Consider the following 25,253-nt stretch of genomic DNA (forward strand, 5'->3'; position numbering starts at 1 on the left):
CTCTATGTAGAACAGGAAAGCTGAACTAGATGATTTTTAAGGCTAGATAAAATTGTAGCCAACAATTATTTATGTTTAACTTAAACATTATAACTGAGCCAAAAACTTTTACCAAGAAGACCTAGCTCTTAACTTTCCTAACATTGAAATGATATTACATGTTTCACAGAGTGAACCCTAAACAACAGTTGGATCAATGAGTAGAAACAGGTCTACCCTCCTCAGTTCTCTTGTCAAACTTACAGATTACATTTTAAAAAAAGCTTCATTTGAGTGATAATAAAATGCCTTTCTTGCAGATGCTCTTTTCCTGTATTTCAAATGGAAAGAAATCATGGGGGGGTGGGGGGGAGTCATGTAGCAGCCAAGCATCTGACCAGAATTTATTACTTTTTTTTTTTTCATAGTTGTTTTCTTAAATATTCTGCTGACTACTGACTTTTTTGGGCAGATTTTCTTTTAAAAAAATAATTTTGCTGGGCATGGTGGTACATGCCTTTAATCCCAGCACTCAGGAGGCAAAGGTAGGAGGATTGCTGTGAGTTTGAGGCCACTCTGAGACTACATAGTGAATTCCAGGGCAGCCTGAGCTAGAGTGAGACCCTACCTCGAAAAAAGAAAAAAAAATAATAGTAATTTTACATTTAAAAGTAGTACATTGAATTACAGGTACTGTATGTAATAAAATACAAAGTTGAGTTTTTTTTAATATTTTTATTTATTTATTTGAGTGAAAGAAAGACAGAGAGGGAATGGGCACACCAGGGCCTGTAGTCACTGCAAACGAACTCCAGACTTATGTGCCACTTTGTGCTTATGTGGCTTATGTGGTTCCTGGGGAAGCCCCATGTTAATTTAAGCACGACAAAGGATGCAGGTCCCTTCACTAGGGGTGGTAGGAGCTCATGGGCTTTGTCACAGCATATGGGCTTCAGACAAATTGCAGAGGCTTCGCTGGTGGGCGGGTGGGGCCAAGCCTTAAGATGGAGGCTGCCATGCTTAAATGCTTAGCCCTTCTCTCTTGGCTTTTGTCTCTTACCAGATGAATTTAAGTCATTTATGAAGCGTCTCCCCAGCAACCATTTCCTGACTATTGGTAGCATCCACCAGCACTGGGGCAACGACTGGGACCTGCAAAACCGCTACAAGCTCCTCCAGAGCGCCACTGAGGCACAGAGACAAAAGATACAACGCACTGCCCGCAAGCTCTTCGGCCTCAGTGTGCGCTGCCGCCATAATCCAAACCACCAGCTGCCTAGAGAGAGGTATGGGCTGCCGCCCCTCCCCCCATGCAGGAGCTGTTTGCTGCCTTGATGTCAGTTAGCATGCCTCCACCGTGGAGAGACAAGCATGCCTCCACCGTGGAGAGACAAGCGCTGCAGTTGGAACATGTGGGGTTGGTCAGGCAAGGTCGTGCAAGACCCAGACCAGCAGGGCCTGGCGCTGCCTCTGCTGTCTCACCTAATGATTCTTGCCATGTTGACACACTTATCTATGGGAGCTACAGCCATAAATTCCACTGATCTCAAACTGAAATCATTTCAAAATGTGTGTCTGTACTGAACATGTTCCGTCTTTATTCTTGCCATTTTTCCTAAACCAATCAATGCAATAATGTACAATCCATTTACATTAATGACACATAATCTGGAAATTTAAGTGTAAAGGAAAATATGCATAGATTATATGCAAATTCTACCCCTGTTGGGACTTTTGCATCCATAGACTTTGGTATCTGCGGGCAGTCCTGAAACCAACCTCACAGGGATATAAAAGCAGACTGAGCCGTGACCCTTCTTCCTCTGGGCTCTTTCTGATCTATCGGGTTGAGGGAGAGAAATAACACTAGCCCCTTTGGCGATGTGGTAGTGTTCTGAATACTTACAATTATCTGTTTATTTTTAAATATTTAATTTAATATAATAATTTAAATATTATCTGTTTATTTTTTAAAAATCACGACACAAACATTTTAACATTCCATCTTAATAATAATGAAACACGTTACCTAATTAATTAGTCAGCTTCTTTAGTTGAAGCCTTTGTTCAGGGCTTGAAGTACAGTGAAGCAAGTGATGAAAACTTTAAGGAGGACCCTCCTGTCTGGATCCCTGAGTGTAAAATTTCCTACTGACAACCATTGCCTCCTTAATCACCCAGTTTCTTCCCTTGCTTCACCTGGTCTGAGTGTTTGCCCTGGATGTACCCAGTAGATGGTGGAAAAGTTCACAGTCTGGGCACAGGCCTTCACAGAATCAGGGTTTACTTTTTCTCAAGAGCACACAGTGAGGCAGCCAGGATTCAAATTTCAGTTGATCATAATCCATCCTTTCAGGAGCCTTCTGATCTACCACTGAGAATTGCATGTGGGTCTGGGGACTCATTACCTTGCTGCAGCCACAGTAGTTCTGTTGAGTAGTTGAGTTTTCATTCATTTCATATTAGAGCTGGGATCATGTCTTTGTCATACAGTAAAAGAATAAACCAAGTCAAACTCATTTAACCGGTTTTATATCAGCCACGTGTGTGTGTGTGTGTGTGTGTGTGTGTGTGTGTGCGCGCGCTTTCCTCTTGTGTACTCCAGAAACCTAAACTTCAGAGAGACCAAGTAACTGATCCAAAGCTATAGTGTAAATTAGTGGCTCTTGCTGGAAGTTAAATTTATCATCAGGGAGAATATATGGACATGTCTGAAGACATTTCCAACTGCCTTATGGGGGAGAGGGTGCTATTGTACAGGACTGTCGCTGAAACAAAGAATCATCGGGCTTCAAAGTCACTGGAGCTGAGGTTTAGCAAATGTGATACATAAGGAAAGGATAGGGTGTTGCCTAAACCTCCAAACCTAAAGTTTAGGCTCCTAACCACCCTGCTGTGTTAGCTTTCAAGACTTAAAGCCAGCTCATTTTCCAGGTCTTTTCCTCCAACCTGATCATCCCATCCCTGAAGCTCCTTCCTCCTTGAAGACTTTTCTGATTACATCAGCCAATATAGAAGGCTCTTTGCTCTAACTTCCCCTTTATTTAAAACCCCTTTCTTAGTATGTCTGCTTCTTTAACTCATTACAAAATGGTGCCTTTGTGTCCTTGTATGTGCTTACCCGTTTTCCCCACTCCCTCCAACTCTGAACTCACGGCTCTGCATCTAGTTTGTGACAAACATTTTGTGAATCAAGTAGAATTTCTTCTGCCAATTGATGACTTCTTACAATGCTATTGTACCTGGATCTAGGAATGGGGTCAGTTCCCAAAATGACTTCCTTGTCATATGCAGCAAATGCCCAAACTCCTCTCACAAGTGAGATTCTGAAGCAGATACATTTATATCTATTAGGCATCTGCCATATGACCAATCTCAAACACTGTCAGAGACACAGAAATGAACACAATTAACAGTGATGTGTTGGCAATCAGAATAAGAAAAAAAAAATGCTCCTCATCTATATTAGTTGATAAAGGGTATGATAACTCAGTGCCATAGACTGGGAGACTTAAATAACAAAAAATGTATCTTCTCACAAGTTTAGCAGCTAGAAGTTCTACATCAAGATGTGGGCATAGTTGGTTTCTTCAGTGGATGCCTTGTCTTCCTCCCATGTCCTTACATGGTCTTCCATCCACATGCATCTGTGTCCAAACCTGCACTATGAGAGCAGTCATACTGCATTACAGCTCACCCCTAGGAGCTCATTTTAACATCATGATAACCTTTTAAAGATTATCTCTTTTTTAAAATTTTTTTGTTTTGTTTTGTTTTCTGAGGTAGGGTTTCACTCTGGCCCAAGCTGACCTGGAATTCACTATGCAGTCTCAGGGTGGCCTCAAACTCATGGTGATCCTTCTACCTCTGCCTCCCAAGTGCTGGGATTAAAGGCATGCACCACCACATCCGGTGTTAAAGATTATCACTTAATACAGTCACATTCCAAGCTGCCAGTTCATATGTCAAGTTCATATGCACTTGTGTGGGAGGTTTGATGATACTTCAGCCTATAACACACAGGATGGGTTTTGGTCAGATCTTTAGGCAGGTGAAGAAGCTGTGTATTGATGATGGCAGCCTTTATCTATTACCAGACTGCAGATGTATAGCATACTTAGTAAAGGTGAGAAGAATCTCTAGTTCTCAGGGGATTCAAGCTCTGGGAAAGCCTCCATTATCTGGATAGGCTTTAGCAGGAAGGCAAAAGGCACTATAAAAAGAACACAGGACATCCAGAAAGCCAAACTTGAATCATGAACTTGATCATGACCTTAGTGAGATGTGACCTTAAGTAAGTCGCTTCACTATAATGTACCTAGGTATGAACACCTCTGAATAAAACTCTGTTCTTCCTATGGAAGTTATACGTAGCATATCACCACTGAATCATCCTGCCAAAGGGCTCTCAGTGTTTCCCCCATCCTTCTGAGTAGAGAAAGGTTTCCTTAATCCAAGCATTTTCCTTGCTTTCACCAGGAGAGTATGTCTAGAATCCACAACAGGCGAGTCCCTCAGTTATGTTTCTTTAAGGAGACCTGAAAGCTAGGAAAGGCAGAGAGGTGGCAACACTGAAACTAGGCTCTGGAGCCTGCCCAGGGGAGTTGAACCTCTTTGGCATGGCTGTGGGCTGTTTCTTGACATCTGAAGCTAAGGCTTTAGTGAGCATTCACACCATTAGGACTCCTTTCTGCCACTGGAGCAGTATCAGTGTCTACAGAGAGAGCCCTGAGCCACCTTGAGCTGAGTGTTTGTTATTTGAAAATGAATTGGTGGCTTGGCTTCAGTTTTTATGCTTGTTAAACTCCATGGGAGATGACTCTTAGCTGATGCTATTGCTGCAACAGGTGCTGCTGAGAGTTTTGTTATCACAGGGGCAGGGTGGCGGGGGGGGGGGGGCGATGATAGAAAGGGAGAAGGAAAGGGCATTATGAGCACACAGATGGGTCAAAATCCATTCTCCATCCTGACACTTACCAGCATTAGGTTTTCTATAAATACTCATACCCCTTTTGTAAAACTGGGTAATGATTTCTGCCTTCAGGTTAAGTATGAAGACTAAGATTTTAAAGTGTAAAAGCCTAGTAAAATAGCTGTCAGTCAAAAGTAGAGAGAAAGAGATGACTTTCTGACAACTTAGGAGAATTAACTTCCTCTCACTACAGCCTTATAAACTAGGTACTAATACTATTCTTATTTCACAGATAGGACACTGAGGCACAAGAAGGTTAGTAATGCATATAAAGGTCAATAAATATGTGTCACTATTGTTAAAGTGAGGTCTACCTGTAATTATCTGTAAGATGTAGAAATAGAGGGAGGTCAGCTGTAGCTATGTAGAGCTTGGCTTCTTGCTGGAAGCTTATTATTGGGCTGGAAGTCAAAGGGGTGTTTTGGTTATCTATTAACACAAACTACTGCACCATAATAATTGTTGGCTCAAAATTCCATATTATGAATTACCTCTCATGATTGTGTAGGTTGACTTGATACAGCTGGGGCTAGTGTCCTTGGAGTAGTTCTCCTGGACTGGAACACCAAAGTGGCTCACTCCCAGAGCTGGCAAGGTTGTCAGCTGGGAGCTCAGCTGGAGCTGTCAATCAGAGTACTTACAAGTGTCATCTCCCTGTGACTCTGGGCTTCTTGCAGCATGGGGGCTAGTTTCTGAAAGGGATACATCTGGAAATAATGGAAACAATAATATTTATTTACACTTATCCCTCGCAGTGAGAGAGTGTCACTTTTATTATAGACTATGGCCCTTCACATTGTAAGGTTATTTTGACAGTGAAACAGGTCACAAGACATTTCCTTAAAGGTCTATGCTCCCCTTGATATGCACAACAGTACTAAGGTGTGACGCCAGAGCCAGCTCACTTCCACAATATGCCCAAAGCCTCAAGCAAAACTTATCTTGGAGTTTCCAAAGTCTGGAATAGAGCAAGCCTGTCAGATTTGAAAGTATTGAAATCTTGAAGTAGACTACACTAGCTAGGGAAAAAGTGTTTATTAATAGTATGAATGACAGTAATAATAATGATAGCAGTCACAGAGAAGGAATACCTCACTGCTTAATGAGCAGGTAATATTGTAATGGGTAATATAACTGACTGTGTAGAGATTCTGGAATCATAGTACATAGTTCAAATCTCAACCCTACTCTTTTACAGTGTGACTCTGGGGCAAGTTACTCACTTCTTTGAGCCTCAGTTTTTTCATATAGAAAACAGAGGTAATAATGTCACCAACATCATAGGTTGTTTTGGAATTAAATACTTCCTACATATAAATGACTTAGAATGGTGACAGCCATGTGTGTGTTGACAGTGACTATAGTCACTTTTCTTTATGGGCTTTTTGTCCAAGCTCTGGCATTGTTCATAAAAATTTCTAAGTGGCTGATCATGGTGGCACATGCTGGTAAGGCAAATGATGAAGAGGATGAGACAGGAGTATCATGAATTCTAGGACAGGCTGGCTACTGACTTTATAGCTTTGATCTGGGAATATAAGTCAGTGGTAGAGTTCTTATCATGCCTGAGACCCTAGGTTCTGTTCTTAGCACTACAAAAAAGCAAATTCTTCTATCACATGGTGATTACCCAGTGACACTGGATGTTGATGGTGATGACATTTTCCATCCCTCACATCATCTCTAGGAAGTAGGTGTTGTTGGATCCATTTTATAAAGGAATTCAGGAGCCAGAAATACTATTTTTTGCAAGATCAAATGTGCTATGTCTCCACATATATTAACACATGTGCGCACAGATTCACACCACACATATACACAAACAAAAAAAGACAGGGAGATAGGAAACAGGTTTGGAGTTTGGCCACAGCCATCTCTAGACACTGAGAATCGGGGTCCTTGGTTTTCACCTGCAAGATGAGAATAATTACTTCCATTTCCCTCAGAGGGTCACTGGAGGTTAGAGCTTGTAAATGGTGCACTATAAAAAAGGGAGATATGCAAATAGGGTGAATGCAAAAGAAAACTCATTGGGAAGAGTTTAGATCTAATACTACCTTTAGTATTTAAAAGTTAACAGTTGTATTTGCCTTGTGCCAAGCAGTGTCCTATGACCATCACATAATAAAATCATCCTTACAGGCCTATGAGATAACAATAATCCATCTCATTTTATAGATGAGAGATGTTAAGGAACAGCCATATTAAATGACTTGCTGAAGTTCATATATCAGGAATGTGATGGGATTTATGGAGTACAGGGTTTACACCTCTGGCCTATGGATCCCAACTTCTAGATTCTTGTCCATGTTATCAAATCATTGAGGAAATGGACTCTGAGAGTTAAATTATTGTTAGGTTTATTTGGGGAAAATTGGTATGGGGAAAGGCTGAAAAAGGTATATACACATGGAGATTTGAAGGGATACACACATATACCAGGAAGTAGGGCATGGAGGTGTAGAGGAACATACACCCACGTGGGAAGTGGAGCAGGAGGGTGTAAGGCTTTCTCCTTCACAGTAGGACCAAAAAAAAAAGGATGCTAAGAGCTCAGTTAGTAAAATTCACATAGCTTAGAAGAGAATAACACAAGGAGAAGGAAGATATGTTCCTTTCCCCTCACCCCTCATCCCAGGGAAGCTGGGATGGGAGAAAGGCTTACCAAAACAGGGGCAGTCAGGAGTCAGGTTCTGGTATCAGGAGGAGAAATGAGCAGCCAAGACCCCCTTGTCCACATGGCAAGCCTTTTGATAGCATATTAAACTTGGGTCATTAGGCTTTTCAGGCAAGTATGTTAACTGCTGAGCCATCTCTCCAGCCCAAATTCAGTATTTTCTGAGATGATTTTATGCATATCTCTTTTCCTCCCCCCCTCCATTTCCCTGTCTTTGTCCCTCTTTCCTTCTTTCCTTCTTTTCTTTATCCCCCTATTATTGTCATTCACCGGGATGGGCTTTCCCATCAGGCTCAGGTAAGAGAGAGAGCTGATTAGGTTTTGTTGTTGTTGTTCCTGCTGTTGTTGTTTTGAGTCCAAAACTGGTCCACAGGTGCAAATACCTAGATATGTCTGATTGGGGGAGAAGTAAAGGGCTCTGTCACTGAGAGATGTGGTTGAATTCCATTTTGGCAAGACAAGTTGTGTGACCTCCTTCTGTTCTCTCTCTTTGGGCTGTTCCCTATCTGACCACATATCCAGAAAAACTACTTGGTCCTCTTTCTCACCAAGTAGCGAAGCCAAGCAGAAACTTGTTGTAGTCTGTGCTGTTCTCCTGAGTCCTGGAGCATGATGATCTGAGATAATTAGATGTCATATTAAGAATTAACATTGTGTTATGGTAGAAATCATCTCTTATCACAAAATGGTAATGAATGAAAAAGTAATGGGGAGATGAAGGAAAGAGGGACAAAGACAGGGAAGCAGGGAGAGAGGAACAGAAATCTGCATAAAATCATTTCAGAAAATAAATACTGAATTCGGGCTGGAGAGATAGCTCAGCAGTTAAGATACTTGTCTGCAAAGCTTAATGGCCCAAGTTCAGTTTCCCAGTGCCCACGTAAAAGCCAGATGCACAAAATGGCACATGTGTCTGGAGTTCCTTTGCAGTGACTAAAGGTCCTGATGTACAGAGTACCCCACTCTGCTTGCAAATAAATAATGTTCTTTTATAATTTTAATTTTATTTTATGTCATTTATTTGAGAGAGAAACATAGAGGAGAAACCGAGGCAGATAGAGAAAATGGACATACCAGGGCGTTCAGCTGCTGCAAACGAATTCCAGACACATGCACCACCTTGTGCATATGTCACCTTGTGCATCTGGCTTACATGGGTCCTGGGGAATTAAACCTGGGTCGTGTTTCATTGCAGACAAGCACCTAGACTGCTACACCATTTCTCCAGACCAATAAAAATATTTTTAAAAAAGAAAATAATTAATTCAGCTGGATTTTAAGCAAAATCATAAATGTTGACTGCCCACCTAGATTCCCAGCCCTGTGCCAGACAGTGGGAGGTATTTAAAGATCTAAGCCAAAAAAAAAAAAAAAAAAAAAAAAGTATATAAGCAATATCTTCAATGCATGATTGTCTATGCTAATGGTGAGTACAAAGGACATTAAAGAAACAAGGGATTGAGTTTTGAGCCCCTCCTTTCAGGCATGGGTGCAGGTTGAGTACTAAGCAATTAATTGTACTCCATTTTTTTAATGAGAACAGCTCTTTAGATATGTGTTTTAAGAAAATGCGGAATTAAAACTCAGCTAGGAAAATAAGGTGATTTTTCTTTTGGTAAAACAATTTGAAAACAATGGAGCTTAATTATCTGTGGGTCCTTCCCAACACTAGGAGAAGTAACACTCACAAAAGAAAGAGCAGTCATTCAATTCGAAGCTATTGGGAGGTCAGTGAGTGAATCTCTGAGCAGCACTGTGCTCAGATGATGCTAATTAGCCAGTTTTAATGAGTGCTCTATAGTTCAAACTAAGATCTTCTTTTTCCTGAAATTACAATGGCCTCTTAACTAAGTGTCCCAGAATCTACTCTGATCACTTTTCAATTTGTGCTCCATGAGGCTATCAGAATTCTTACTTGTGAAGCAAACTCAATTGGGCCCTAATCCTGCTGAAACCATTTGATGAATACACATTTTTCTTTTTTTGGAGGGGGAGGGAGAATCAGAAGTTTAAGGTGACAGGTCTACACGAAGTGGACCTTGCTAGACTTTGTCACCACATTTCACAGCATTTTTAGACTTTTTTCAGTTACAGCTCTATTAATTTACTTCACTGAATGCACTGTTGCCATCCATTCCATAAGCATCGCACAGGATCCCCCCCTCCAGCCCCTCCTACTGAAAAGAGCTTTGCTTTTACCTGTTCTGCCTGTTTTTTAGATGTCAGCTCAACTCACCTTCCTTAGAAATGTGCTCCTCCCATAAAAATACTCTCAGGCCTTGTATCATTTTTTCTTTTGTGTCCTGAATGTGTGTATGTGTATGATGTGTGTTATGTATGTGTTTGCATGTTTTTATATGTATAGGCACATGTGTGTAGAGGAGACCAGAAGTTGATTTCAGGATATTCCTCAATAGCTGTCCACCTTATTCTTTGCAAAACTTTTCTCCCTGAACCTAGAGCTCACCAATTTAGCTAGACAAGCTTGGCAGTGACCCGCAGGCAATCCCTGCCTCTGCCTCCCCAGCACTGGGATTTCAGATCCATGTAATTACAGCTTGGCAACACATGTTTTCTTATCATTCTGACTTCCTACTTGGACCTGAAACTCCAGTGCACCACTGTCCCATTATCTATTTACAAATGTCTGTCCTTTCTTCTGCACATGCATCACTCCCAGTGTTCTTCATCACTTTATCCTCAGAACTTGGCAACACAGAACATGGATTACAATGGGTATTCAGAAGTCTGGTCAGTGAACAGAGAAACACATTTTCTTCTGTTCATGAAGTAATCCAAAGGCACATTGACATCATTTTAGGTAACCTGCATCATTTCACCATACAAATGCACGGTGGATTTTCAACCATATGCTGAGCATGTTTACATTGTCCCTCATTCACAAAAGAAGAAACTAAAGCCATAGAAAGTTAAATTTACCTTGTCCAAATCACTGAAGTAATTCTGAAGAGACTACTGAAGTGTAGGCCTACAGACTAGCAGTTCATGTACTTTGGTGAAAATCAAATTTGAAAAGAGCTGGTGAGATGCATTCGTGGTTTAAGTGCTTGTTGTACAAGAATGAGGACCTATGTTTAAATTAATCCCCAGTTACCCATGTAAATTGCCAGGCATGGTGATGCATGACTATATAATCCCAGTGCTGGGAAAGTAGAGGCAGAGAATAGCTGGGACTCCCTGCCTAGTTCAGACAACTCAGTGAACTCTAGGTTCAGTGAGAGACATTTTCTCAAAGAATAAGGAATATAGCAATTAAGGAAGGGAAGATACTTGACACTAACCTCTGACTACCACATGCATGTACACATATGTAGACATCCACCTGCACACACACATGTGTCCACAGACAAACAAACATGCATACACACAGGCACACACAGAAAGTATAGATTGTCTTCAAATTATCTGGATCCAAATTCTGTGTAAGCAACTTTGGCTAAGTCTATTATTTTGGGAAATATTCCTTTGTGAAGAAAAGGGGCTAGGTGTATAAAAATAAAAATAGATGGGACCCAAACAAACACGTCTAGAGCTTATTAAGTTTAGAAAAAATGAGGGGTATTCTTAACAGGTGCAGGTGTTTGATGATAGTGTGACTTAAATCCTGCTGCCATCTGATTTTCAAAGATGAATATATGAGAAGGCACAGTGGATCTAAGAAAACTTGAGGACTGACAGTATGATCATTTACATTTTACAATGACACTTAGTCTTTGGTTTATTTTTATTTCTCAAATCCGCATAGACTTGACCTGGCAGTACAGGTCATGGCCAAGCACAGTGCAATTATGCATTGTTGAGATGAAAATCTCTTGGAGACACCAACCTCAGCTTTCAGTCCTGGGGCTATGCCTTCTGAACCCTTGTCAGCTTTGATTATATTTCCCACTCTATCCAGTGTTTAATTGGTGTCCATAGAAGGATTCTGACCACCAGGATAATCATTATCTCAATTCAGATCACCCTCTGTGCCTGCACTGGTTTTTATTTTTCTCTCTGAACCCTATACTTATTTGCCTTTGCACAGAATCTCCGTAGACTCCTGCAGTGGGACACAGGGCTAAGGCCTTTATATATGATGGAACTCAAGTTGTTGTTCAGTTTATTAGTCTGACAGTTCTGACTCTTGGCTCTTCCACTTATTAGATGAGTGACCTTCAAAAGTCTCTAAACCTGCATGGATCCCTTATTTCCACCTCTGCATGATCAGGATAAGAACAGTTTCCTGATAGAGTACATATCTTGGTCAATTTATGTGATAACTCTTCACAGCCTGCAAAGAAATGGACAAATATAACAGGACAGGAATATAATACAAACCAAAAAATGCAATTCTGTGGATGTTTCTTTTGCATAAGGTAAAGTGCTTGACTTGGAACATGTCATCCTTTACTATAGTGGTAACTGAAGCTAAGATTCTTAGTACTTCAGGCTCTACAGTTTGACAGGCAGGGTGTATGATTGCCATTTACTCTCAGCACAAACTTGGATGAATATTAAGTTACCCAAACTTCAGTTTCCTACTTGGTGTGGTAAACATAAAAATATGACTTAGCATAGGAAAGCTAGTATTAGGACATATATGGCACCATTTTACACATACACACACATACCTACATACATACTGGGGCTGGAGAGATTGCTGAGCAGCTTACTTCTTAAGCTTGCCAAAGCACCTACATAAAGCTAGAAGCAAAGTGTTTCTTATGTCTGAAGTTGCAGTGGATCCATGGTAATGAGAGCCACATCCAGAAGAATCCTGAACCTCATAGGCCAGCTGGACTAGTCTTCCAAGAAACAAAATAATAAGAGAGATCCTATCTCAAAAGAGATGGAAATGGAGGACCAACACTTTGAGGGTATTCTCTGACCCCCACACAGTCACCACGGCATACACTCACTCCCTACACACATACAAACACACACAAACACAAATAAATAAAAACTTAAAGTGGTTACAAGAGAAACATATATACACTCTACACATGAACTACATGCATGTGCTATAATGAGTACATGCTAACATATAACAGACCAATTTTAATATAAAAATACAAATACACTTTCCTTATACAACCTTAGAAAACAAAGCCAACCCCCTGTTTCTTAATATTGTATATGACATGTTGCTGGCTTTTCTGCATAAATTATACTCATAATCATATAATATTTCCCAGTTTAGTTTATTCAAAGTGAAGTAACAAACTAAATTCTTCAAAACTTTATGAATGTCTCTTCATTTGTAATGAACCTTTCCAGTCTTCCACTTATTTTGCCTTTATTGAAAATGATGGTCATTATTATTAAAACTAGTCTTTAGCCAGGCGTGGTGGTGCACGCCTTAAATCCCAGCACTCGGGAGGCAGAGGTAGGAGGATCGCCGTGAGTTCAAGGCCACCCTGAGACTACAGAGTTAATTCTAGGTCAGCCTGGACCAGAGTGAGACCCTACCTCGAAAAACCAACCCCCCCCCCAAAAAAACCTAGTCTTTATAGAGTTTACCCATAGAATTCAAAAGAGTTTACATAGGAAAATAGTAACTGACTTATTATTACTGGTTTATTTTTATGTGAATTCCATTATTAAATTGGTGGTAATAACAGATACAGTGACACTATCAGGTTTAGGAACAAACAAAACTATGTTAAGTGTGCTTGCTACTTGGTGGGAATAAATGTGTGGGGTTTGAAGGAGCACAGCCAGCCAATAGTTCTGAGTGCCCTGGACATCATCCACCATGTTTACCTGATGGAAGGAAGAGGGTCAGGTTCTGGGAGTTACTTACATGGAGGTCAACTCTTAGAGATTCTGCTGGAGACAGAGGGTCTTATTCGTAATTACTTGCTCCAATGCATAAAGTAACATGCTCAAGGTCATACAGTATCACAAATCAATGACAATATTTGCTGACACATATTGACCATTAGCTATGTGCTGGGTGCAGTGTTGAAGTGAATGAACTCATTGGGTCCTTACAGCAACCCTGTAAGTGAGGAGCTGTTGTGCTTCCCATGTTAGAGATTTTGAAGAACAGTGAAGGCAGATGGTTCAAGAGGAGAGAAGGAAATATATTTTGCTTATGGACATTGCAGAATCCTCTTCCCTCTTTGTCTGGAGTCCTTTAGTCTTTCTTTGGAATTCAGATTAAACCCTGGCTTCTGAGAAAGGCTTTGTCAGATATGCTGGGCCTGGCTGCACTCTTGTATTGTATGCCTTTAGTACATTGTGCATATTGTTTGACGCTAACAGTTGTCATATTTGAAATTGTATGATTAATCCCAGTGCCCACACCTCCAGCCTGCATTTGGACATAAATGCACTCAGGGAAGAGGCCTTGTGTGTTTTTTGTTGTTTTGTTTCATTACTTTTTGGCTCAACAGTATGTCATGCAGTGTGCCCATCATATAATGAAACACCATTTACTTATTTGATGTGAGGGAGCTTTAAAATTGGGAGCTAAGGGATGGAAGATAATGTTTTGAAATCACAGTAATGGCAATAATTTTCTATTTAGACAAGTAGCACATCCTTATGAAGAGTTGAGTAATTTATCTGGAAATCAGGGAGAGTATGAAATTTAATAGTTAATTGACTCCTGAGCTTTGGAGCCAAACAGCTCAGAGTTAAACCCTAGTGAGCTATGTGCCCTTTAGTCCTCCATATTCCTCTCCACAAAACAGTAATAATGGAAGTAACTCCACAGAGTCAACTGTGAGGATGATCCAAGGTACGTAGGAGATAGTCATGGTCAGGAGAAATGGTCAATAAATATCAGCATATATTTCAATTGTCTTTACTCTTTTTAAGTAAGATTGTTCCTGGGCTGGAGAGATTGCTTAGCAGTTAAGACTCTTGCCCGCAAAGTCAAAGGACCCAGGTTCGATTCCCCAGGATCCACATAAGCCAGATGCACAAGGGGGTGCACACATCTGGAGTTCGTTTGCAGTGGCTGAAGGCCCTGGTGCACCCATTCTCTCTCTCTTCTCTCCTGTCTCTCTCTCTGTCTTTCTGGGTATCTATATGCCTGCAAATAAATAAATAAAATATTTTTAAAAAGATTGTTCCTGTGTGTTAGAGGAAGCTATTGAGGGATTGACAATTTAGCTACAGAAACTTACTCTTATCATTTGGGTATTAGGAAGCCACTAGATAAAAAGAAGGCATACTGTAGTTCAGTAGTATTCTCTGATAGTCATTTCAAAGACAATCTAGAGAATCAATGGAGCTGTCTTCTAGGCATAAATGAACTGGACTCCTTTCCAATGTCCACATTACAGTTACCACTGATGGAAATGCAGAGGTATCACACCTGCAGGATGTTTCAAGACTGATGGCTGGATCCTGCAGGAGTTCCTGCTTCAATTATGTTTGGCGTTGGTGTAAGGTCCTAGTGTAATGGGGTTTCTGGGGTTTAGGAAGTCCTTAAACTGAGTTTGTGTCTGTTTTACCACAGAATTGGAATAAATCAAGACTGAGAAGGATAATTAATAAATTATTATATTTATTTAGAAGTCCTGAGTGGTGAGGGAAAATCCATGGACCAAAGAAGAGGGATGGAATACACCCACATTGCCCAAGAGCCCATGTGGTTGTTGAGCATGGGTCTGTAAGAAATGTAAAAAGGCATTTTAGAATGACTTTACAGAGGGATTGGAGAAGTAAAGTACAGCACAGAGAACTACTGCCACACGGAAAGCAGGTGGAGGTGAATAGAGCCTGGGTCCTCTCATCTCAGCCCAGCTGGCCTGAGACCGGGGAGCCTACCAGAACAGGGACCTGAAGTTCAGGACAGGTGAACAATCAACAACAGCCTCACCCACCTTGTAAGCATATATTTATAACCTTGCTGTGGTGGGCTTTACCTGCAGACACCAGAGAGTCTGAGAGTGTGCTGACTCGCCTGGGTTCAGGGGACTACGTCAGAAAAAGATAGCACATTTGAGTAGGAGGTGAGAGATCTGATTGAATGAGATTGAGGCAGATGCTGAATTTCAGTTCTGCTGTAGCAGATGGCAGGGCTGTGTGATGTAAGCAGCCACTTTTGTTCCAGGGGGCAGACAGAAATGAACTTAAGATTTCTCTTAGGAGCCCTTTACTAGCTATCTGCCTAATAATTATCTGACTAGTTCCCTCTCCCTGGGTGGTACTGATATGGCTGGTTTGAAGATCCACAAACAGATAAGGACATGAGAGGGGTTAGAGTTAGGGTGATGGGACACCTGAAGGTGAAAGGCACAGGAAAGTTTGCACGTGCTGGAAATCAAAGATGATCTGACTTTTTATCCCTTACCTAGTTCTCTAGTGTGTCAGTCAGGGTTCTCTAGAGGAACAGAATTTCAAAAATTAATTGTATTGAAAAGGGAATTTTGGCTGGAGGGATGGCTTAGCAGTTAAGGCATTTGCCTGCAAAGTCAAAGGACCCAGGTTTGATTCCCCATGACCCACATTAGCCAGATGCACAAGGGCACGCACGTGTCTGGAATTTGTTTGCAGTGGCTAGTATCCCCATTCTCTCTCCCTCTCTTCCTCCCTCCCTCCCTCCCTCTCTCTCTCTCCCCCCTTTCTGCAAATAAATAAATAAAATATTTATTTTTTGTTACTTTTATTTACTTGTTTTAGAGTGACAGACAGAAAAAGAGTCAAAGAGAGAGAGAGAGAGAGAGAGAATGGGCACGCCAGGGCCTCCAGCCACTGGAAACAAACTCCAGATGCATGAGCCCCCTTTTGCATCTGGCTAATGTGGGTCCTGGGAATCGAGCCTCAAACCAGAGTCCTTGGTCTTCACAGGCAAGCACTTAACTGCTAAGCCATCTCTCCAGCCCAAATAAATAAAATATTTTTTAAAAAGGTGGGGGTGGGTCTTGGATTAGTTTACAGTAGCAGTTGCAGGCCCAAGAATCAGGGAACCTGGTAGTTTCTCAGTCCTCATGGCCAGAAACCTCAGCAGTCCAAATCCAGCACTGAAGGCCTATGGGCTTCCCGAGGAACCACTGGTTTTCAGTCCACATAGATCTTCAGTTGACAATAGTCTTCAGTCCCTGAAGAAGGCAGCAAGCAGCTCTGGCAGCCAAGTGGAAGGAAGGGGCTCTTTTCATCCAGAGCTTCTGTATATAAAGTCCCTCTCTGAGAGAGGCTGCCCACTCTGGGGGAGGGGCTCACTCTGGAGGAAATACGTCCTCCCTTAGTTAATCCTTCCTGGAAACAATGTCAGAGACCCACCTGAAAGGGATTTCTGTGGATTACTAAACAGATCAAATTGACAACACCTTAACCATCACAAGTCCATCCCTTGTCAACTTGACACCAAACCACATTTCTTTACATCATATTTAATTACCAAATGAAAATAGGAATGAGGCTTACAATTCCACTTAACATGGTATAACTATCCCATGTACAACTGGAAGAGCAAAATCTTCCCCCCAACACAAAGCAAGTTTCCTTGAGCAATGTTTAGTCTGTAATACAATAGGTCTAATATAAATTCAATAACAGGTAGCTAGTGATATAATCTTAATATTGGTATAGATGTGTACAAACACTCCATCAAGGTAGGACAGAAACATGGCAAATATAGTCCTTGTTTTTGTAACTAGTCATGTGGCCTTAGCTGGTATTTGTAACTACCTTTTTCTACTACCCGTTTTGTATTTCCTCCATCTTCAGCGAGCACCTCAGCAGGTCTTGGTTCTTTACCTGAGTGGGTGAGCCATACCTTCATTTCTCAAGGAGCTGAGCCATTTGTCATACTACCACAATTGGGTTGTTACAGTTATCTATTGACTTTGATAACAGTACATGGTAACACTAAGAAACACCCTAAAGGATCTCAGGCACTCCAGACATACTCTACCTTACCTCCATTGTGGAGGAGCAGTCCAATTTCCCCCTGGTAGTCTGGATCAGTCACCCCTGCTATCACTGTAACTCCTTTCTCAGCCAGTTCACTGAAAGGCATGAGGAGCCCAAAGTTGCCAGGGGTGAGTCTTAGCTTCCAGTGCAATGGAATGTTCTTGGTGCAACCCGGCAAAAGCATTCCTCCCTTTGATACCAAGACCTTTTGGCCAATGGGGCATAAGGTTGTAGGAATAGGGAGCAAAAATTTAGCTAATGGGTCACTTGCAGTGATGGTAATTGGGACCATTCCCATTTCCATCCCTTGACTCCTGGACCCATGAATCCGGGCTATAGGAGAAACAGCACCATATATAGGATGCTGATTCAGAGCATATACAGCCTGCTAGAGGACACTCCTCCAGCCCTCCAAGCTATTGCCACCTAGTGGGCATTGTAGTTGTTTATTTTATTTTATTATTATTTTATTACTCTTTTATTTTTTTAATTATTTTTGATTAATTACTTTTGTACTCAGTGAATACAGTCAAGTTGGTACCATTGTTAGCCTCCTCCATGTCCTACCCCCTGCCCCTGGCCCTTCCTTGTTGAGGTATATGGGTCATGCATTGTGAAGTTGGCCCACAGTCATAGGTAGGAGGAAATGTCTCTGCATATCATGACCCAACGTGTGGCTCTGACATTTTTTCCGCCCCCTCGTCCACAAAATTTCCCTGAGCCATGTTGGGTTCATTTTGTTTCAGCTTCAGTGATGAGGTGTTGGGAGCCTCTGTGTCTCTGGGTATCTGATTTGGTAGGAGTTTATTGTTCTCTGTGTTGATCTCCTTCACTCTTGTGCTGGTACCAGGTTCAACAAGAAAACAGCACCCTTGCTTGTTTCTCCAATTATTGTTAGTTTCAGATGGGGCCCTTCTGAGGTATGATGGGGTGGTTCTCTACTTAGGATCTATGTGTATCTGAAAAAGAGATGCAGATTCTCCAACGGGGAGTAAAATTAGCACCAGGTAAATAGGATAACCTTTTTTATTTTTTAGAGAATTCAATAGGTGTAGGCCCTCTTGTAGCCCACGATTGGTGGTAGCTTAATAGTGGAGAGTGGGCTTATGTTTGGATATGGTTCGGACTTGTTTCTGAGCTCCAGCTATGGGTCCCATTCCACTGAGCAGATCAGTTAGCCAAATCAAGAGCAGTTGGTTTCCCACCATGGGTGTGTGCCACTATTGCACTTGATTGAGCATCACAACAAGTTATTTGCTGTTGAGTAGGTTATACCATGAGTTGCTTGGATAGATATTGGTCATTTTCCCCCAGTCACCCATGTAGTACCCTCTGGCACTAGACACGCTGACTGTTTGGGGATAGACTCTCTTCCAGCTAACAGCCATGTTTCTTTTAAAGACCAGTCCACCATTTTATCAAGCCAGCTGCTTCAGGGTAGTTGGGCACCTGGAAAGACCAATGAATTCCAAGATCATGAGCCCACTTCCATGCTTCCTTGGCTGTGAAGTACATTCCTTGTTCAGAAACAATGCTGTGTGAAATATCATTACAGTGGATGAGTGTGGGTTTTTGGATTCTTGCTCTGGGGGCTGACTTCAATTCTCCCCAAGGCATCAAGCAACGAGGCATGGGTGAGTGCCTAAAGAGAGAAAAATACTCCCTGGAGAAAATTGAATAGCTCTCTTAGTTTATTGTCAGTGAAATGGGTTTATAAACATCTGAGGGTGGGAGGAAGGACCCTAAGAGGATTGGATGTACCAAGTTCATTTCTGATGCCTAATTAGCATATGGAGACATTCATTCCAGCAGGTATGCATGTCAGGGAGGGTCAGGTGATCTAGGGTCTCAGGAGGATGGGCTATGTGAATGCTGATAAGGAGTTTCCTAGGCAACTGGCCAAAGGTCACAGGGCTATGAGCCGAGCCTAAGTTTAGGGGTGCTGGGATTGGAGAGGGCGGGTCCTCCTGTAGCCTAGGGATCCATAGCCATGCCTGGAAGATCAGGACCCTCTCCTGAAGGCTCCAGACTGTGCCTGACAGTGCCAGACAGCTCCCCTTTTGTTTTTATAATGGGGTAGTGTCATTAAAAATGAGTTCTTTAAAATTTACCACAGTTTGAGATAGAGTTAGGTGGTGTACAAGGACCTGATTAATAGCAACCTGAGCAGTATTAGTTTTTGTTATCTGAGAGATTTGATGAGACAGGGCACTACAAGCAATAGGGTTACTAAAGTAAGGAAGGGGCTAAGGAGAAGCCAACTAACTAAAGGGTTAGAGAACCAGTGGTTGGGTCCCCAGGCTTGTAGCAGTCAAACAACTTAATAATATTTGATTCATTAACAAAGCAAACAATATTTTTGTCCCAAGACCATACATGTCACCCAGGTTCAGCAGTACTGAAGTCTAAGGCTAGACAGTTTTGAAGTAGCACACCTGTGACAAAGTTTAATTGTCTCTGGAGAGATTCGAGGCTGTTGGTCACTGGAGGCACCCAGAGACAGTGTCATGCTGAGTCTCACCAGCAGAGGGATGAAGATCTCTTTCAGTTGGCGCAGGAAGTTGGCACAGTGGAGTTCGAAGATTTTGATTTTTTTTTTTTTTTTTTTTGTAGAGAAACACCTGTGAAGCAATCAAGACTGAGGAACAATAAGTGGGAGAGGAAATATTTATGGATGGATTATTCCTCCTTTTGTACCAAAGGAGAGCTGGTGTCTTGACACAACTGGTCCTGATTTTGAAAATATTAAGCAGGCATTCAACTCTGGTTAGCTTAGAAATGGATAGGCAGAGAAACTTAACTTGACCTGTATTAAAGAGGGAGTGGCCTGTCCTTTGTAGAGCCAGGGACTCAGAGCACACATGGAAAAACAGGTTTTTGGAAATGGGCAAGAGACAAGAAAATAATTTTGGCCTTTTTACCTTTAGGGGTCCAGTCACCCTAATTCTATTCCCCTTGATTTTTCCCTCTCATGGGAAGACACTCTAACTTCTTTTAGGGGACTGGGATGAAGACATCAGATCGTTTACTATTTCCTGCTGAATATGACATGAAGTGGGGACTTGTTGTAGTTAGAGAGTCTCTGCCAGAGAGAGGAACTATTTTAATGGACCCTGGAGTGTAGGAAGATAGTCAGGAAAGAGAACAATGGGGAGAAAGAATAAAAGTAAGGAGTTAATGAGAAGTGAGCACACAGCAAACTCGTCCTTTTGGAGGTTGAAGGAATTTAGGTAGACAGGCTTAGATCATCTCAGGACCATCTGAGGATGAACTGGCTGAGATTTTTTTTTTTTTTTCCAGAACTGTTCATTAAATGGCACAGTAATATTTGACATGGCTTGTAAAACAGATAAGATATTAGCAGAGTTATCAGAAACATATACACAACATTTAACCTTGATAATAGATAGATATTAGGTGCCATTAAAGGCTGTACAAATATATTTTTGGCCTCAGAACTTATTAACATATTTTAGATTTGAAAATAACTCTTGACATCTATAGGTTTTTATTGTTATTATAGAATTAGAACTATGGAGGAAAGACATCTTAATGTCTGTTTGTTTCCCTTCTTGGAAAGCTCTTGTTGTATTACTTAATAGGCCATTTACATATTTAAGGTATTTTTTATCTTGGGTTATAAATTTCTCTCTGAATGTTTAAGACCATGCAGATAGCCAAAATTTAATTAAGGATTAATTTTGGAGGTCACTAGTGGACTTTAGGGACCCGGGAGTAGCCCTGTAACTTATTGTTTTCTGTCTGTTAGGATGAGTCAGGGCTGTGCTGGCCAAGTAGTTTTCCCTTCTTTGGGAAGTCAGGAGGACTGATTGTTCCTCAGTTGTGACTCTCCTACTTCAGACTGTACACCAATTTTGTTTGGGTCTCTGTATCTTTCCTGCTCAGGAAGACAGGTGACTTACCAGGAGGCCAGTGTAGAAGTGTCCCATCATCATCAGTGGCCTCATGACCTGGTAGCACAGACCAGAATATTGGAGATTTTTGCTCCAATTACTCCAATTGAATTTGGCTTCTACATAGGTAATTAACACACTTAGAAAGGAAGTTACACCAACGTGGATGTATGTTCATATAGAGCACATTTGATTACTGAAATAGATTTTGTTAAAGAATGGGCCAAGGGCTTCTATATTTATTTTGTCCAGTCTTTAAAATGTTTGTTGTACTATGGCAGCATAAGCCATATCTGAGGTATAGAAAGTAGGCACATCTCACACTTGAAATAACATTTATAAATATAGGCAGAACCTGTTATTAGTCTTGAAAACAATGCCAGTTAAATTTTAAACTGATTAATTTAACCTAGAAATTGTTAGGAAAGGACAAATAAAACAGTATAAAGTCTTAGCACTTGTGTTTGAAAACATCTTTGATTAGTTCAGATATCTGTGTGGGTACCAATTACCCAGAGAACATTGGAAATAGAACCACAGAGTTTGAATATTATTATTTTTAGAAAAGGACCATTGTTTAAGCATAAGGCTGTACCCTAAATTAGGGAATATGTCTTAAGAGTTAATTTTGTTATAAGCACTGGACTTACATACAAAAGAGAAAAATCTGTTCCTTTTTGAGCCAAACAGCTAGTTAAATTCTAATATAACCTTTTTAAAAAATATTTTTGTTTATTTATTTGAGAGTGACAGACAGAGAGAAAGAGGCAGATAGAGAGAGAGAGAGAGAGAATGAGCATGCCAGGTCCTCCAGCCGCTGCATACGAACTCCAGATGTGTGCGCCCCCTTGTGCATCTGGCTAATGTGGGTCCTGGGGAATTGAGCCTCAAACTGGGGTCCTTAGGCTTCACAGGCAAGCGTTTAACCACTAAGCCATCTCTCCAGCCCTAATAAAACCTTTGGTAAATCTTTTTGAAAGAAAAAACATTATTTGACAACCAATAATTTTGGTTTAAGCTCAATAGCTATTGATTTTATGTACCACAGAAATTTTTATTACTACAAAACAATTTTATGTTTAACCCATGACTTAAATTTGATAAAGCTTAAGCAGGCTATCCCAACATATTTTAGCCTGAAAATTAGTTTTTTGTTTTTTTTTTTTTTCCTTAAGAGTTTGTAAACAGTTGAAAAATCTCTAACTTTAGTCATGGTATTTAGGTTTAGCCTGAAAATTCTTTCCTACATATGCACATCTTTATCCATATACTTTAACATTATGATCTAAGTACCACTCAAAAAGCATTTTAATGAGCATTCTATGTCCCAACATTGAATAACTCTTTCCCAGTTCCTTCAATCAATTTATCTCACCTCATTATTATCCATCTTTCTTATAAGGCTATTATGAAAAACCATACCAAATTTATTAATCCTATTTCTTACTAACAAGTGAGTAGTCTAAAGACAATTTTATGTCATTAATACCAATCAGACACTTGGAAATGATTTTATTAGGAGTAACTAAGGCAAATTTTGTTGCTTTCTTGCAGCAGGCTGGCCTCAATCAGTTGTCTCCTCCTTTTAAGTAACAGGACATTACAATTTTTTTTTTAATACCTGACAAATTATAAGTTACCACTTCTGAGAGAATTTGATTGTTTTTAAAAATCCTCTATGTAAGTTGAAGTTGACCTAGAACATAAATTCAGTAATTATATTTATGATATCATGTAACAAAGTGTGACTTTTTATGTAAAATTTCAGTTCTTTATAGGCTGTAGTCATGACGTTTTTTTTTCTTTCTTGATGTTTTTTGGTTTGCTCTGGCACCTGGGCAAGGCTTGCATGTACCTTAGATCAGCCATGCCCTTCTCCCAGCATTCACCCAGGGTCAAGTCTAGTACACGTAGAGGTAATGGCTGAGACTGGCTGAGATGACTGCTGCATTCCAAGGACTGGCTACCTGAAGGGGAAAGAAGGGGGCTGCTGGGACCGTTAGGAAAATAGGTGGCCTCCAGGACTGCTGGAAGGCCACTGAAGAAGGAGAGGGCCCCCTTGGAAAGGAGGGGACCTCCCGGACCACTGTGAGGCCACTAGGGAAAGAGGGGTCCCACTTGGGGGCCACTGGGAGAGGAGGTGGAGACATGGCACCTGCACAGGCAGAGGTGCCATTGTCTGTCTGCTGCCTGACTCTGGCCCGAACAGCTTTGGAGAACTTGCAAAGCTGGCTTGTAGTTTTGCTGCTTAAAGGGGGTGAGGGGAAATTTCCTTCCTGAACTTTTAGTTTCCTAGCCAGATAAGCTATGCAGGTCCACATGTCTGGGCCACGTGGATACCCAGAAATCCAGTGATGACCTGGAGGACTTTTTCCCAAAAGGAGCCTGCCACCCTCCCTTAACTTGCAAAAGAGCTCTTATTCCATGAATCTGAGATTTCTTTTGGCCAAAGGCAATGTAACACATGACAGAGAAAGATTAGAAATGCCAAGACCAGAGGGCAATGCTCCCAAGGGCTGATTAGCACATGGAGGATTCCCCAAAGATCCCGGCTTGAGCCTGACCACAAACGTAAGAGGCCAGCGACCTGCCCTACAGGGTTTGAAGAGGTTGATGTGTTACTGGTTCTTTGTGTAGGAAAGAAATAGATAGAGAGTATTTGCCAACACCCAATGGGCTCTCAGGGTCAAGGCAGAGGACAGCTGGCCTTCAGTCAATACCAAAGAGTGGCCTTGGCCAAGAGACATCAATTGCCAGTTCCTTGTGTCTGATCCCACGCAATGGCACAAACTGAAAATAAAGGAGGAAAAAGAGGAATCTGCCAGCCCTCAAAAACATGGAGGCAAGGACACATGAGCTGATGTCTCCCAGTCCCTCTGGGAAAGAACTCACCTACCCTGTCCATCTCATAGGGTCCCTGTTCAGGCGCCAGCTGTGGGTTCCTGGATTTTTGCTCCAGGGGCCTACTGTGGTTTCCCCCAAAGGCATCCAGGGGTGGGTGAGTGCCTAAAGCTAGAACAACGCTCCAGGGAGAAAGTTGAACAGCTCTCTCAGTTTATTGTCAGTGAAATGGGTTTATAAGCATCTGAGGGTGGGAGGAAGGACCCTAGGAGGATTGGACATACCAAGTTCATTTCTGATGCCTAATTAGCATATGGGGACATTCATTCCAGCAGGTATGCAATGGCAGGGGAGGGTCAGGTGATCTAGGGTCTCAGGAAGATGGACTGTGTGAATGCTGATAAGGAATTTCCTAGGCAACTGGACAAAGGTCACAGAGCTATGGGCAGAGCCTATGTTCAGGTGGGCTGAGATTGGAGAGGGAGTGTCCTCCTGTTGCCTGGGGGTTCATAGCCATGCCTGGAAGCTCAGGCCCCTCTCCTGAAGGCTCCAGCATGTGCCTGGCAGTGCCTGATAGATAAGACATTTGGTAAGCCAGTGGATCATAGTTTTGACAGAAGCACTGCATCCAGGAAAGGCAAATGCATACCCAGAATAAGTCTCTATTCCAGAAAGGACAGAATGCTACCATTTCCATGATGAAAGTGGTCTAATGTAACCAACCTGCCACCATGGCCACTTTGTTCATGGGCCCATTGGGCAATGACAGGGATGGCTAAGGAATGAGGTTGACCACTATCCACAGAAGGGGTCAGGTTATCTACTTGTATTACTAAAGTCAGGCTCTGATGAGGTCACCTTCAGATGAGCATTAACATGGAACGCAAGTATCTTTATATCCTTTGCCCATTCAGAGAGTTATATCTACATATCTTCCCCAAATGTCCTTCTCACCAATTTTTCAACTTCCAAGTCCCAGACCATCCAGCCAAACCAC

At 41.6% G+C, this 25,253-nt stretch overlaps 1 protein-coding gene across 1 annotated transcript in view; it reads left to right on the plus strand.

Moving 5' to 3' along the window:
• Brinp1 (BMP/retinoic acid inducible neural specific 1) overlaps window positions 1-25,253 on the plus strand; it is a 199,711-nt gene that overhangs the window by 155,489 nt on the left and 18,969 nt on the right. The window contains exon 7 of the mRNA XM_045142268.1: window positions 1,043-1,265. Coding sequence (XP_044998203.1) covers window positions 1,043-1,265 — 223 coding nt within the window. The remainder of the gene's footprint in view (window positions 1-1,042; window positions 1,266-25,253) is intronic.

This window comes from Jaculus jaculus, chromosome 1 (assembly GCF_020740685.1).
Source record: "Jaculus jaculus isolate mJacJac1 chromosome 1, mJacJac1.mat.Y.cur, whole genome shotgun sequence".
Taxonomy (NCBI): Eukaryota; Metazoa; Chordata; class Mammalia; order Rodentia; family Dipodidae; genus Jaculus; species Jaculus jaculus.